The 12580-nt window shown below is 43.4% G+C and overlaps 1 protein-coding gene across 2 annotated transcripts in view; it reads right to left on the reverse strand.

Moving 5' to 3' along the window:
• MED15 (mediator complex subunit 15) overlaps positions 1–12580 on the reverse strand; it is an 800982-nt gene that overhangs the window by 642736 nt on the left and 145666 nt on the right. For both annotated transcript variants that reach the window (XM_078667783.1, XM_078667782.1), the window contains exon 4: positions 95–124. In XM_078667783.1, the coding sequence (XP_078523909.1) occupies positions 95–124 (30 nt within the window). The remainder of the gene's footprint in view (positions 1–94; positions 125–12580) is intronic.

Genomic DNA, 12580 nt, shown 5'->3' on the forward strand with positions numbered 1-12580 from the left:
GAAATTGATTTTTTAAAGCATAACGATCACAATGAACACAAACACTGCCATCTAAACTCATGATAGGAAATTTGACTATAACACCAATACTTACCACCAACTGATGCCTGTGACTTCTTGTTGTCTGAAATATAAACACAAACACATACACATCAGAAAGTGACATTGCAATTTGTGATGCAAATATAAAGCAGAGCAAAAAGTGATTGTCTTTTTTTGGAAAGTCTAATAAAGGACCATAACACCAAGTCCAACTCTTAATTCCTGCAACGTATGCAATTTATAAAAAAAAAAAAAGTAAACCCCAGATCTCATCAATTCTTGGGACTTAGTTCACCACAGTATAACTGAATGCTCTCTGGAACACATCTAGGAAGTGGTGGAGATGGTAGATGGCAGAAGTATGAAATCTTAAACCGAGGAAACCTTCTAAATTCTTGTAACTGAAGGAAAATGGGGGCTGGCGAATTGTCATTCCTGTTCCCCTCCATTGAATTTATATAGCGCACACTACCATTGACGAGGCGCCAAATCGTTTTAATGCGGGCAGCATGCTGTTCCAGAACCCAAGGTTAATGGTTAGTTCAGGGTTATTGGTTACTATTAGTCACTGGGATTAGTCTTGTGTGCTTGAATAGAATATTTAATGCAGTCATTTCAGTTTCTATGGTGGACTAAAGTAATAGTCGTTTGTTGCAATAATTTGCGGGTGGTGAGCTCAAGGTCATGATTGATGGGATTAATACAGGAGTTTGGGAAAACTAGCTACCGTTATGTTGCAAAGGTACGACTTTCAGGTGAAGGAGGACAGATAGTGATCTTCTAAATGAGTTGTGTCACGGTAGATTATGCTCAGAGAGAGGAGGCATGCAGAGGGTGGAGGGGAAGTTTTAATTAAAGGACAGTTATTTAATGCCAGATTTAAGGAATGTAGTGAATATTTCTGAAACAGTATGCAGTTGAGGATACAAGAATGTAGAAACAAACCACATCATTTACTCGTGAAGACCATGCTATATTAGGAACTGTAATAGGTACTAGAATCAGGTAAACCATCTCTCCATTGCTCTAGCATGGATTGAGCATGGATCCAGCCAGGTCAGTTGATCAGCTCAAGGGTTGAGAGTGAAAAAATAATTGCTGGACGCATGTGTCAAGTAAATACATGTAAAATAAAGTACACATTGAAAAAGATTCTGCCTTTATACTCCGGTTTAACTCTAAGAATTAATTATGAAGCAGAGTGGGATACATTTAAATGCCGCTGGGTTGCTCTGACACTAGAAGGGAAAGTGAGGACAGCTTCCCAGACAGTGGAAGTGTATTACCTGCATTCTAGAGGCTTGAGGGCACAGGATGCAAACACTGGTGTGAGGGAAGAGCTAGTAAAAGGGCTCTCTTTACAAATTCAAATAACACTTTTGTTAGCAAATGGCTGCTGATTAGACTTCCTGAAGCACTGCCCTTGTTAGGTCTTGGATAGATAGGGCTTGCGCTGTCTCTTCGAGACATGTTGTATATACTTTGTGGGACCAAAGGCTTCCTATTTGCTGGCTCCATAGTCGCTCTCCTATTCTTTCTCCCGATTTGTCCATGGCAAGCATGTCATGCCTCTTCTTGCGATTAGCCCTCTCCGAGAGCAGGGACCAAGTAACACTAACACACACACACACACACACACTAACACACACACTAACACACACACACACACCACCATTTTAACATCAGTTTGGGAATTACTTTCTTCGCTTTTTATGGGCTGTCCTCAGGAGCACACGTGTTTTCACTAGCTCTGAGGGCAGTTTCAGTAAACTGGGCTGTAAATCATGTTAACGTGTCCCCTTTCCCTGCTCCTGGTTATAGTGTCCGTCCCTTGCTCTTGCTCTCCCATCACTGCCACACTGTTGTACTGCTTGCTCTCTCCTTTCCAACCAAGGGAGATGGCCAAGCTCTTCTCCGGTGTGTGCTGGTTGTGTCCTTCCTGCTCTCCTCCCTGAGTTGGGAAAGCTGCTGCCCTCCTCCCACAGCACAGGAACAGAACCCCTCCAGCGCCATGCTCACTTTAAACCATTTTGTGTGTGTTTTCAGCATTTATCATTTCACACTGGATAGGCCCCATGGCCAGGCACGACTGGGAGTAATTACAGGGGGTGGAGCTGATCGAACAGATAAGCGAGATCAGAGTTCAGAATCTGCAAAGTAAAGGAAAAAGGATAATGTTACTTACCCAGTAAGCATCGGTTCTTGGCACGTAGAGCTGTAGATTCACATGCTTTGTATACTCCTGCCATCTAGTGTTGGGTCCAGATGTTTTCAAGTTGTTTTTCTTCGAAGAAGTCTTTCCTAGTCATGAGGTAAGGTGACTCCTCCTTTCGGAGATAGTGCGCATGTACATTGATTCCATTGTTATATTGTTTTCCCGCAACAGGGTGAGAATGGAGTAAGTGTTGTATAGGGATGTCCCTGCGTATAAATTTATAATGAAGAACTGCAACAACTACAGGTACCCGGGGAGGGGTGGGCGCATGTGAACCTACAGCTCTACATGCCAAGACGGAAGCTTACTGGGTAAGTAGCATTATCAGTTAAAGGCATGTGTGCTGTAGATACACATAGACTTTGCATAGACTACAAAGCAGTATACTCCCAAAGCTGTGGCTAACATGTAGATGTTGCAGTTTTTTAAAAATAGTGTTTTAAGTACTGATTAGCCTACATTAGCTTGTTGACGAGCTAACACATCTACACAATAGTGTTTGGTAAATGTGTGTAGTGTAGACCATGTAGCTGTCTTACATATTTTTTACCACTACAATGTCCCTTCGGTAGTTTGATAGTTACTTTCTCTTTAATTAGGGCACGCAACGAAAGAGTAATCACAATTGGATGGGGGTTCCGTGTGTAGTGGTGATGCGCTCCAGAACAAAGTTCACAAGAGAAACAAATGAAATGTATCCAACCCGTTGTTACGGGTGGGAATGGAAAGAAACCCTTTTCTTTGAATAGCCCTCACTCTAATAGTGACATGCTCAAATCAAATCAAAGTATGCTTTATTCAATTTTAACACCAACCAAAATTAACAGTGAGTCCAAGACCAGACAATGTACCCAAAATATAGCAACACCAGGGAGTAGTTTAATTATAAACAAGTTCCCATCAGTCCACCATCGAGACCGCCCTTCATCATCTGGGATCTTTTATGTTTATAAATAACACAAAGAGGGTAAAAAAACCTGGGCTGGCAGATAGCTAAGCCATGCACAGGAAAAACCGTAGTGTTATTATAGATGTGCGAAGAAAGTGTGTATACTCGGGGAACTGAAAAGCAGTGCAAAGAAAAAGTGTATGTGAAAGAGAGAAAGGCTCTAAAATTAGGTCGTGATCGGGAAAACAAGTTTAATAGACACCCTCACACTCGAGAGAGCTTAGAGGGACGACCGGTGCACCGACGGATAGTGCGGTGCATCCACTACCTGAGCTCGTGCCAGGTGAGGTGGGGCAGTTCCTTCCCATCACGTGGGATGAGAAGATGAACACACATACACCATCAGGTGATATGGTTTTTGTTATTTTAATTCAGCAGTAGCACTAATGGTCCTGAAGAAGCAGCAGGAGATCACTAGACTCCAACTGTCTGCAGAAACATGTCGACCTTACACCTTTTTTAGTGGTCATTTGTTACACCACTAATTTTGCACTGTTTTTATTGATTTAGGAGTGTGAGGGTGTCTATTAAACTTGTTTTCCCGATCACGACCTAATTTTAGAGCCTTTCTCTCTTTCACATACACTTTTTCTTTGCACTGCTTTTCAGTTCCCCGAGTATACACGCTTTCTTCGCACATCTATAATAACACTACGGTTTTTCCTGTGCATGGCTTAGCTATCTGCCAGCCCAGGTTTTTTTACCCTCTTTGTGTTATTTATAAACATAAAAGATCCCAGATGATGAAGGGCGGTCTCGATGGTGGACTGATGGGAACTTGTTTATAATTAAACTACTCCCTGGTGTTGCTATATTTTGGGTACATTGTCTGGTCTTGGACTCACTGTTAATTTTGGTTGGTGTCAATTCTGTGTAGGGGATTTAACAGTTGAGGTCGATAAACTTACCCCTAGGACCTTCCTTGTGTTTAGTTATTCAATTTTAACCATTAAAATCACAAAGGCAGACCGATAAATGCAGATATACAAATATTTCACAGTTCATTACATAAAAACATGCTAAACTGATAATATTAATACATAGAGAACAGGGCAACCCATCAACTAATAGTTCAGACAAATTCATCTACATTAACATTTTAGCTATTTATGCTTTTCCTAGCTTTTAAGTTGTTCTTTAGAAAGCCGCTCATGACACCAATACAATACACACTATCCAGCAACTGCAGGTATAGAAAGGCAGGGCGGCATTGCCTCCATCCCACCCATCTTCAATAGGGGCACAATTCATCTTCATCTTTCCTTACCGTAGTATTTACAAAATAAAATTGCGTGGATGGTAGTTTGAGGGGAGATATTGTCACAAGAACAAGGGCTAAGATTAATAGACCAATCATTCATCATTGGGTAGCTGATTAAACGATGAAAGATACCAAACCTAAAACGTGTTAAAAGATATCCATCATCAGGGATGTGGAATTCCTATAGCCCGACGCCCAGGCCATATTGTATGGGGTCAAGGGCACAATTTTTAATGTATATTTTGTCCTTCGGCAAGCCCCTGCAGCACACACCCTTTGTCTGCCAGTTTGCAGTACCACATTAAGGGTCAGGGAAGGGCACTGCCTGCAGTTAAGTTAATATTTGTGTGCATATGTTAATGTTGTTCAAATTTGTATTGATGGTTCATTAATTTAAAGCCTTTATTAGGTTGAGCGCTCTAAGTAAATGTAAATTCTGACTGCGCTACTGACAGTGGTTCCAGTATAAAATTGTGTACTCACAGTTTCAAAGTTTAGCAATATGAGGCTATGCATAATGCTCCCAGAATGCTCTCTGATTAGATGGAAATAGTTGTATAAGCTTGAAAGCAAGATTGATGATTCTTTGCTTTCAATGCGTGACTTGTTTTGACATGGTTTTTGTAAAACATTATTGATGTGAGCTGCCGGGACCTCACCGTTATAAAAAACATTGGCAAAAGCAAAAAAATGTTTTTGGTCAACGTTTTTGGTCTCAAAAAAGCACACACTGCCACATTAGTTATAGGCACTGAACAAAACTACTTTGTGTGACGATATGCTCCTTGTGAAAGGGCAGAATGCTGTCACTCACAGTGAAGCCAAACGATACAGAGAGAGAAAATTTTAATAAACCCAAAAGGTCATGGTTAACGCCAGACCAAATTAGGGGCCCAATTATTAAAGAAAGCCTCAAAAGTGCACCCTTGGTATATGTCCTAGCATTAAGTGCAGCTATATGGCTTTCCTGAATACACAAGAATTTACAGAAGTAGGGCAAGAAATTGTACTCCTAGAAAATAATTGTGAACTGCATTTTAGCATGAGTAAATATGCATGTGTAGATTTCCTCATGCAAAAACCTGAGTGTTTGCAAGTTCATTTTCCCCCCAACCTCTTTCTCCCAACTCCGGAAGAAGGTTTAGGCCTGCCATTAGAAGGAGTAAATGTCCAACATTTCTCAGTATGAGAAAAGATTAGAGAAGAGTTGTTGAAAACCCTTAAAATATGCTAATTAGTAGGTTTGCACATACTCAAAAGGGCATTCCAACCCTGGAACTATCGCTTACAACTACCTTCAGTCCTAGTATGTAGATCTGCTGAAACGTGGCAACATAAAGGTATTGCAAGTATTCAAACACTACTATGGTATGAGCCCTGGCATAATCAGAGGCTATAGCAGAGCTCTTATATAATGAGATTGCTGCCATAATTTGTCGCCACATTACATGGCAACAAAGGGGACAAGTGGATTTTGTTACATGACAAGTAGATTTATGAAGCAACCTGCCCCATGGACAAGTCGATATTTTAATAAATTCCACACCCCTGGATCATATCCCCCAGTACAACATAAAAGATATGGTTTTACTTCATAAGTGATAAAGGTCATTTGATGTTGGACGACCATACGTTTATTAATCTCAACGGGCATTCTAAGCGACTCCACATCGGACATGCAAATTACTTTAAATACTTTCCTTGGTATGGAATTCATTGACTCTGGGGCTGTATAATGCTCACCCTGACTGCTAAAAGTTGGGGTGGGCTTGCCCGTGTTTGAGGGAGCACTTAAAGATATTATGTATGGGGGCACTAGATAAAATTCCTCACTCAAGCCTAAAGAATTCTTTAATGATGGAGTGGGAGGAAAGGTTAAAATATATACAATAGGGTGTTTAGGGATGTGATGGTCTTATGACCCTAGCACTAGCAAACACATGTTTCAGACCTTCCTATCTGGCCTAAATAGGTCCTGGGCTTTCGTCAAGTTGGGATGTAAATAAGTACTTCCCCCAAGGAAGTGTGTGCATGTCAACTAATTGTTTCAGGCACTCTTAAGTGATTAAAAACTGGAACAAGCCTAATGCTTGCCACTGGTCTCGATGAGGAATTACCTATGTAAAGAAAAAAGCATTCAATATATGCATTTGTTAACATATACATGTTGATTAACATTGTATCACTAGTTTCACACAGATCCCTCTAGATCCATTGTTGTAGTGATGTGGGCGTTTTCACCCTATAGTTTCAGCATTTTGCTGCAGTGGTTGTATCCTTTGTATTTCAAATATACACTACCAATAAACTCCTGTGACTTTCACATGTTTGTGCTAGAGCTAGCGTCATAGGACCACTATCATCATGAGGTATTTGCGATGAGCCAGATTAATTGGAACATGAAAATATGCATCTTTTAATTCTAGAGTAGACATAAAATCTGCTGTCAGTAAAAGTGGATGTACCTGTTGAAGGGTCACCATGTGAAAGTGTACTGACAGCATATAATGGTTTAACTCTCCAAGATCCAAAATAGGTCTTAGGGATCAGTCCTTTTTGGGGATGAGAAAATACAGAGAGTAAACCTCTGAGCTGCATACTGTGGTGGAACTGGCTCGATAGCTCGTTTCAGTATGAGAGACTGCACTTCCTGTTCAAGCAATTGTAGGTGTTCTGGAGACAATTTGTGAGATCGAGGTGGAATGTTTGGAGGATTGCTGGTAAACACCAGGCAATAGCCAGGTTGGATAATTCTAATCACCCATTTGTGTGTTATACATTGCCAAATAGACAGAAACTGATGAAGTCTTCCCCCCACAGGTGAGGTATAGTCAGGGAGAAGCGTGGGCAAGTCCCTCCTTATTAGGTGAAGGGGAGTTACGGGGTGCATTGCCCTTACCCCTACCTTTAAAGTTGTTCCCTCTATAATCTCTTCGAAAAAAGCCTCTTGAGGGAGAGGATTAGTTATTAACTTTGTAGGTGGAGGTATTCGGTCTGAGCATGTGGTTTTGGACCCCCTTAGTAAAAGGAAAGACAAAGGGAGCCTCTGTTTGAAGGAGACTGGAGCGCTCCCATGGACTTGCCCAATTAAGTGTCCTTTTTCATTTTTTCTAATGCCTGATCTACATCAGGACCAAAACAATGTTTCTTGTCAAATGGTGTTAAGAATGGATTGTTGGACCTCAGGCTTTAACCTAGAGGTCCTTAACCAAGAATGCCTGCTTAGCAAAATGCCAGCGTTGACCTCTCTAGCCACAGTAGCAGCGGCATCTTGAGCACATCTTATGGAGCATTTGAAATTAGCTTACCCTCATTTAGTAAATACTGAGCTTTAGCTTTATGCTCATAAAGGAGATATTGAAGAAGTTGCTCCATTTCATCCCAGTGTACCCTGTTATACCTGGCTAAAAGGCCTTGTGTATTTGCAATGCGCCGTTGACCTGCAGCTTGAACAGCTATGCGCTCGGCAGAAGTGCCTATTAATTTAGACTCCTTATCTCGTGGAGGAGCATCCCTTGATATTTGGGAATTAGCCCGCCTACGAGCATTAGACACTACCAGTGAATTTAGTGGCAGCTGGCCCTTGATAAATACTGGGTCTTTTCGGGAGGCCTTATACTTCTTGTCAACCCTCGGAGTCAATATGCGTGCTCGTACTGGGTCCTTAGAAATTTCATCAGCGTGTTTCATCATGCCTTTAAGCATAGTAAGGGTTTGTGATGACCCATTTGTGGATCCTAATGTCTCAAATAAAAAAAACACTTCTAATGATTCTTTGGGCAGTGCCATCCCATGATACTGGCAGAGTTAATCATGGTGAGATTGTGGAGAATCCCAAGGTGTGATTTGCAAAGGATTTGAAGTTTTGAGAAGTAGGTGGTGGAGGGGTTGATGGTAGTGGATGAAAAGGACTGGTAGCTACATATTTCCTCTTTAAAGGGATCTTGTAAGGAGTGTCCTCATCAGGAAGCTTATGTTTCTGAGGCAGCTTGGTATGAATAGGACCAGATTCAGGGTTAATATATAGTCTCCATTGCTTGGGATCAGTTTTTGGTGGAACAATGTCTAAATTTGGATCCGAAGAAACATCTTTCGGCACTGACTATTTTGACGCCGGAACTTTTGGGGCTGGCGTGTGCTGGCCTTTATGTATGGAAGATTTCAGCTCCGAAGGCTGCGTGGCTTTCGGCATGGAGGATTTCGGCTCTAAGCCGGATTTCTCTTTGGAACCGGAGGTCTTCGGTTCCGACGAGGACTTTGGCAGACTCGGTACCGAGCTGGAAAGCTTGATTGGCTGTTTCGGAGCTGGGCCTGGAGGCAGGGCTCGGAACGTCGTCTCGGTGCCGACCTTGGCCAGAAGGAAGAGGTGGTGCTGAAAGCTTGGGCTTCTGCACTGAGAAGGCTTCTTCCTCCTCTGCTGCTGATGCCTCAACGTCTTCTTGGCCGGAATCTTTACCTTAGATGTCCGGTGTGTCGTCGATGCTCCAACGCTGCATCGCTCGACATCGAGGCAGACGATTGCACTGTTTTCTGCTTGTGCTCCGGAGACAAGCACAAGTTATACACCCAGTGTGAATCAGTGCGTAGATACTTCGCGAGGCACTGAGGACAAAATTTGAACGGTGTCCATTCCATTGACGGAGAGCTGATCCAAAGCGGTTAGGCCCAAAGGCTGTCCACGAAGTTTTCTGATCGAAAAATAGATTTTGTTGACCGAAACGGTACGCGGAGAAGCTGGAAACATGTACAAAACCATACCGTCGAGGGTAGGGAGGATTGTGTGTCGATGGGAACCGGAAGAGCAATTTTGAACTGGAGCGCAGTAATACGTCATAACCTGATGGCGGAAAAAAACAATCTAAAAATGGAGTTGATGACCACACACGCTATCACCAAAAGGAGGAGTCACCTTACCTCGTGACTAGGAAAGATTTCTTCGAAGAAAAAACAACTTGAAAACATCCGGACCCAACACTAGATGGCAGGAGTATACAAAGCATGTGTATCTACAGCACACATGGCTCAAACACATGTTTCCTTACAACCGGTTTCTCATTCCTCATCTTCTGTGCTGTTATGTGGGTTGTGCTACTCCGGCAAAAGATAGCTGTGGTTGTATTCACAGAGTAAAGAAGATCATACCAGTCAGATTGCAGAAAAGGTTATTTTTTTTCGCTTTGTTACTGATAATGCTTATTTCCCCCAAACCATGCAACGGCGCACGTGTGGGTTGCATTGCATTAGTGTGCCTGTGTGTTTATTTTAAGGCATCCCTGCATCCATCAATCTATAGGATTTCATAGCAATGAAGATGTTGGAGGGCGTGGTCTTGACACCAGATGTTATCTGTGCATCTTTTCTGGGGTTTTGCTTCTGTGCACCACGTTGCACAGTTTGTGGGCTTCTTCAAGCAGGGTGTCATTGATATTAGTCCGTGCCACTCACAGAGGCTGCAGGGCAGAGAACTGTGAATGGCAAAAAAAAGAGCATGTGTTGGTCTTAATATGCCTTTGGCCCACTCTGGCAGTCCTGGTGTGTGAGTCAGAGTGTAGCTAATCAGGACTCTCAGCAGCTCAGCAAGAGTTTTAGCACAAGCAGACTCAGCAGGCTGGCCCTTCCCTCATATTAATTGATACAAAAGAGAAGTGTTGGGGTTTGAACCGCCTCTCAATCCAAATCGCCCATTCAGAACATCTTTGGCATGCCACAGATGACGTCAAATACCATCAGCTTGCATTTTGCTTCAGTTTGTTTCAAACCGAACAGATACATTAGCAGCTAATAGATGTAGGGTGTCCAGATAACTCCTTATCAAAGAACATCTCTTTTCCATTCTTGGACTTTGAATTTACATATCAGAGTATTCTGGGCATACTCGTGGTTTATTTTATTTGAGCTCATTGAACCAGTCAGTATATGTGACAACAATAATATGTAAAAGCAAAGTTCAGAAATGTAATATTGGTGGCCTGGTGATGTGGATGCATCTGGTCATCCTAACTATTTGTGAAGAGACTTGTGTCTTTCCACAATCTAATGCATGCCGTGACATCTTTAGCCAGTCCTGAATTTTAGCCAATAGCTTACTGTATTCTGGGACTTGCAGTTTTTCTTTTAAACCGTATACGATTTCAACACCCCAGCATTTAGATTGCCGATTACGGAGGCCCCAGTTAGGATTGACCCGTAAAAGGGTTCACTATTTATTACATCCTAATGTCCATTTATCAGGTGCAAAAAATGGCACCCAATTATGAGAATTGCCCAAAAAATGCGGCTTAATATTTGGATTTTGGTGCTCACCAAACCAAGATGTCCCATTATTTACTGCCTCGTCTTTACTCTTGTAAATTGTGACTGTTTTACCTACTGACATTTACAAGAGGAGAATGTGTGAGGTGTGATGCTTCTCACACAAATTAGTGCACTCTACACCGCCAGTCCCCTGCAACACTGCTCATCATGCAGGGAGACAGTACTACCGTCTGCGCCACTTCGGAAAACGCATGGTGCTGGCTGGAGCAAGAGGCATCATGGCTGCACCGGGAGAATCTTCCCCTCCCCCTTTGGAATGGAAAGTGCAGTGTTGCTGCAGGGACCGCAGCAGGCACTGCCCAGGTGGCCCTACGATGGAACAGGTTGCCAAGGAGAGGATACAATGGTTGCGGAAGTAGAACAACGATCAGTAGGTCCTTCTGACTGGCATGGAAGTGCGCAGCCATGATGGTGTGCCCCCAGATAATGACTTACACTTAATGGCTTCAATACTTGGGAGGTGGAGGGGGGCTACTGTGATTCCTCAAACCGCTGGGGACGTAATACAAGAGTACATACATTCATGGAAATTGTCCTGCTTTCACTCCTGGCTGGGGGCTGCATGCTCTGCTTACATGGCGACTGTTGCTGCTTCGTCTTGCGACCAACGATTTGATAAGTGACTTATTTATTTATTTGTGTATTTTGTAAAGCGCGCAGCTGCCCCTACGGGGCTTCCCGGCGCTAATGAATCTGGAAGCAGTGGGCATATAAGACAGATTATAGATCAAAAAGATGGGTTTTGAGGGCCTTACGGAATAGAGATTCAGATTGACAGGCTCGGAGGGACAAAGGGAGCTTATTCCATTGCTGAGAGGCGCAAACTTCAAAAGTTTTCCCTCCCTTTCGGGTTCTCTTAAACCTAGGAGTGACTAGGAGAAGCTGGGAGTTTGAGCGCAGTTATCTGGCATTGTGATAAGGACGTAAGCAAGTTTTAAGATAAGCCGGGCCTATGCCCTGCGTAGCCCTGTAAGCCAATGTCATGGCTTTAAATTGGTACAAAAGGGGGTGGTGCTGGACGGAGCATCTGAACCAATCAAACACTCACACCAGGTCAAAAGATCTGGGTTTGATCCATCACCGTTCTTTAGCCCACTCTGCCACCCCAGTTCAGACATGGCTATATGCAAATCAGTCTGACCCTGTGCCTCATGGGAACAGTCCAGCCCGAACTGCCAAGCCATGCCTTCCCTGGCATTCCAGCCGTCTTCAGCCCAGCTTGCTTGAATCCAGTGGCAAAGTGAGCAAGGGACTCACGTCTGAGCATACCCTGCCACACTTATGGCAGCCAAAGCGGTACAAAAGGGGGTGGTGATGGATCTTTTGACTGGGTGTGAGTGTTTGATTGGTTCAGATGCTCCGTCCATCACCACCCCCTTTTATACCGCTTTGGCTGCCATAAGTGTGGCAGGGTATGCTCAGACGTGAGTCCCTTGCTCACTTTGCCACTGGATTCAAGCAAGCCGGGCTGAAGACGGCTGGAATGCCAGAAACCGGTCCTCGGAAGCTTGTTTCCGATCCAGGGAAGGCATGGCTTGGCAGTTCGGGCTGGACTGTTCCCATGAGGCACAGGGTCAGACTGATTTGCATATAGCCATGTCTGAACTGGGGTGGCAGAGTGGGCTAAAGAACGGTGATGGATCAAACCCAGATCTTTTGACTGGGTGTGAGTGTTTGATTGGTTCAGATGCTCCGTCCATCACCACCCCCTTTTGTACTGCTATGGCTTTAAATTGACATCTTTTACTTATTGGCAGCCAGTGCAATTTACGGAGATGCGGGGTAATATGATGTTTGG

Source organism: Lissotriton helveticus, chromosome 11 (assembly GCF_964261635.1).
Source record: "Lissotriton helveticus chromosome 11, aLisHel1.1, whole genome shotgun sequence".
NCBI lineage: Eukaryota > Metazoa > Chordata > Amphibia > Caudata > Salamandridae > Lissotriton > Lissotriton helveticus.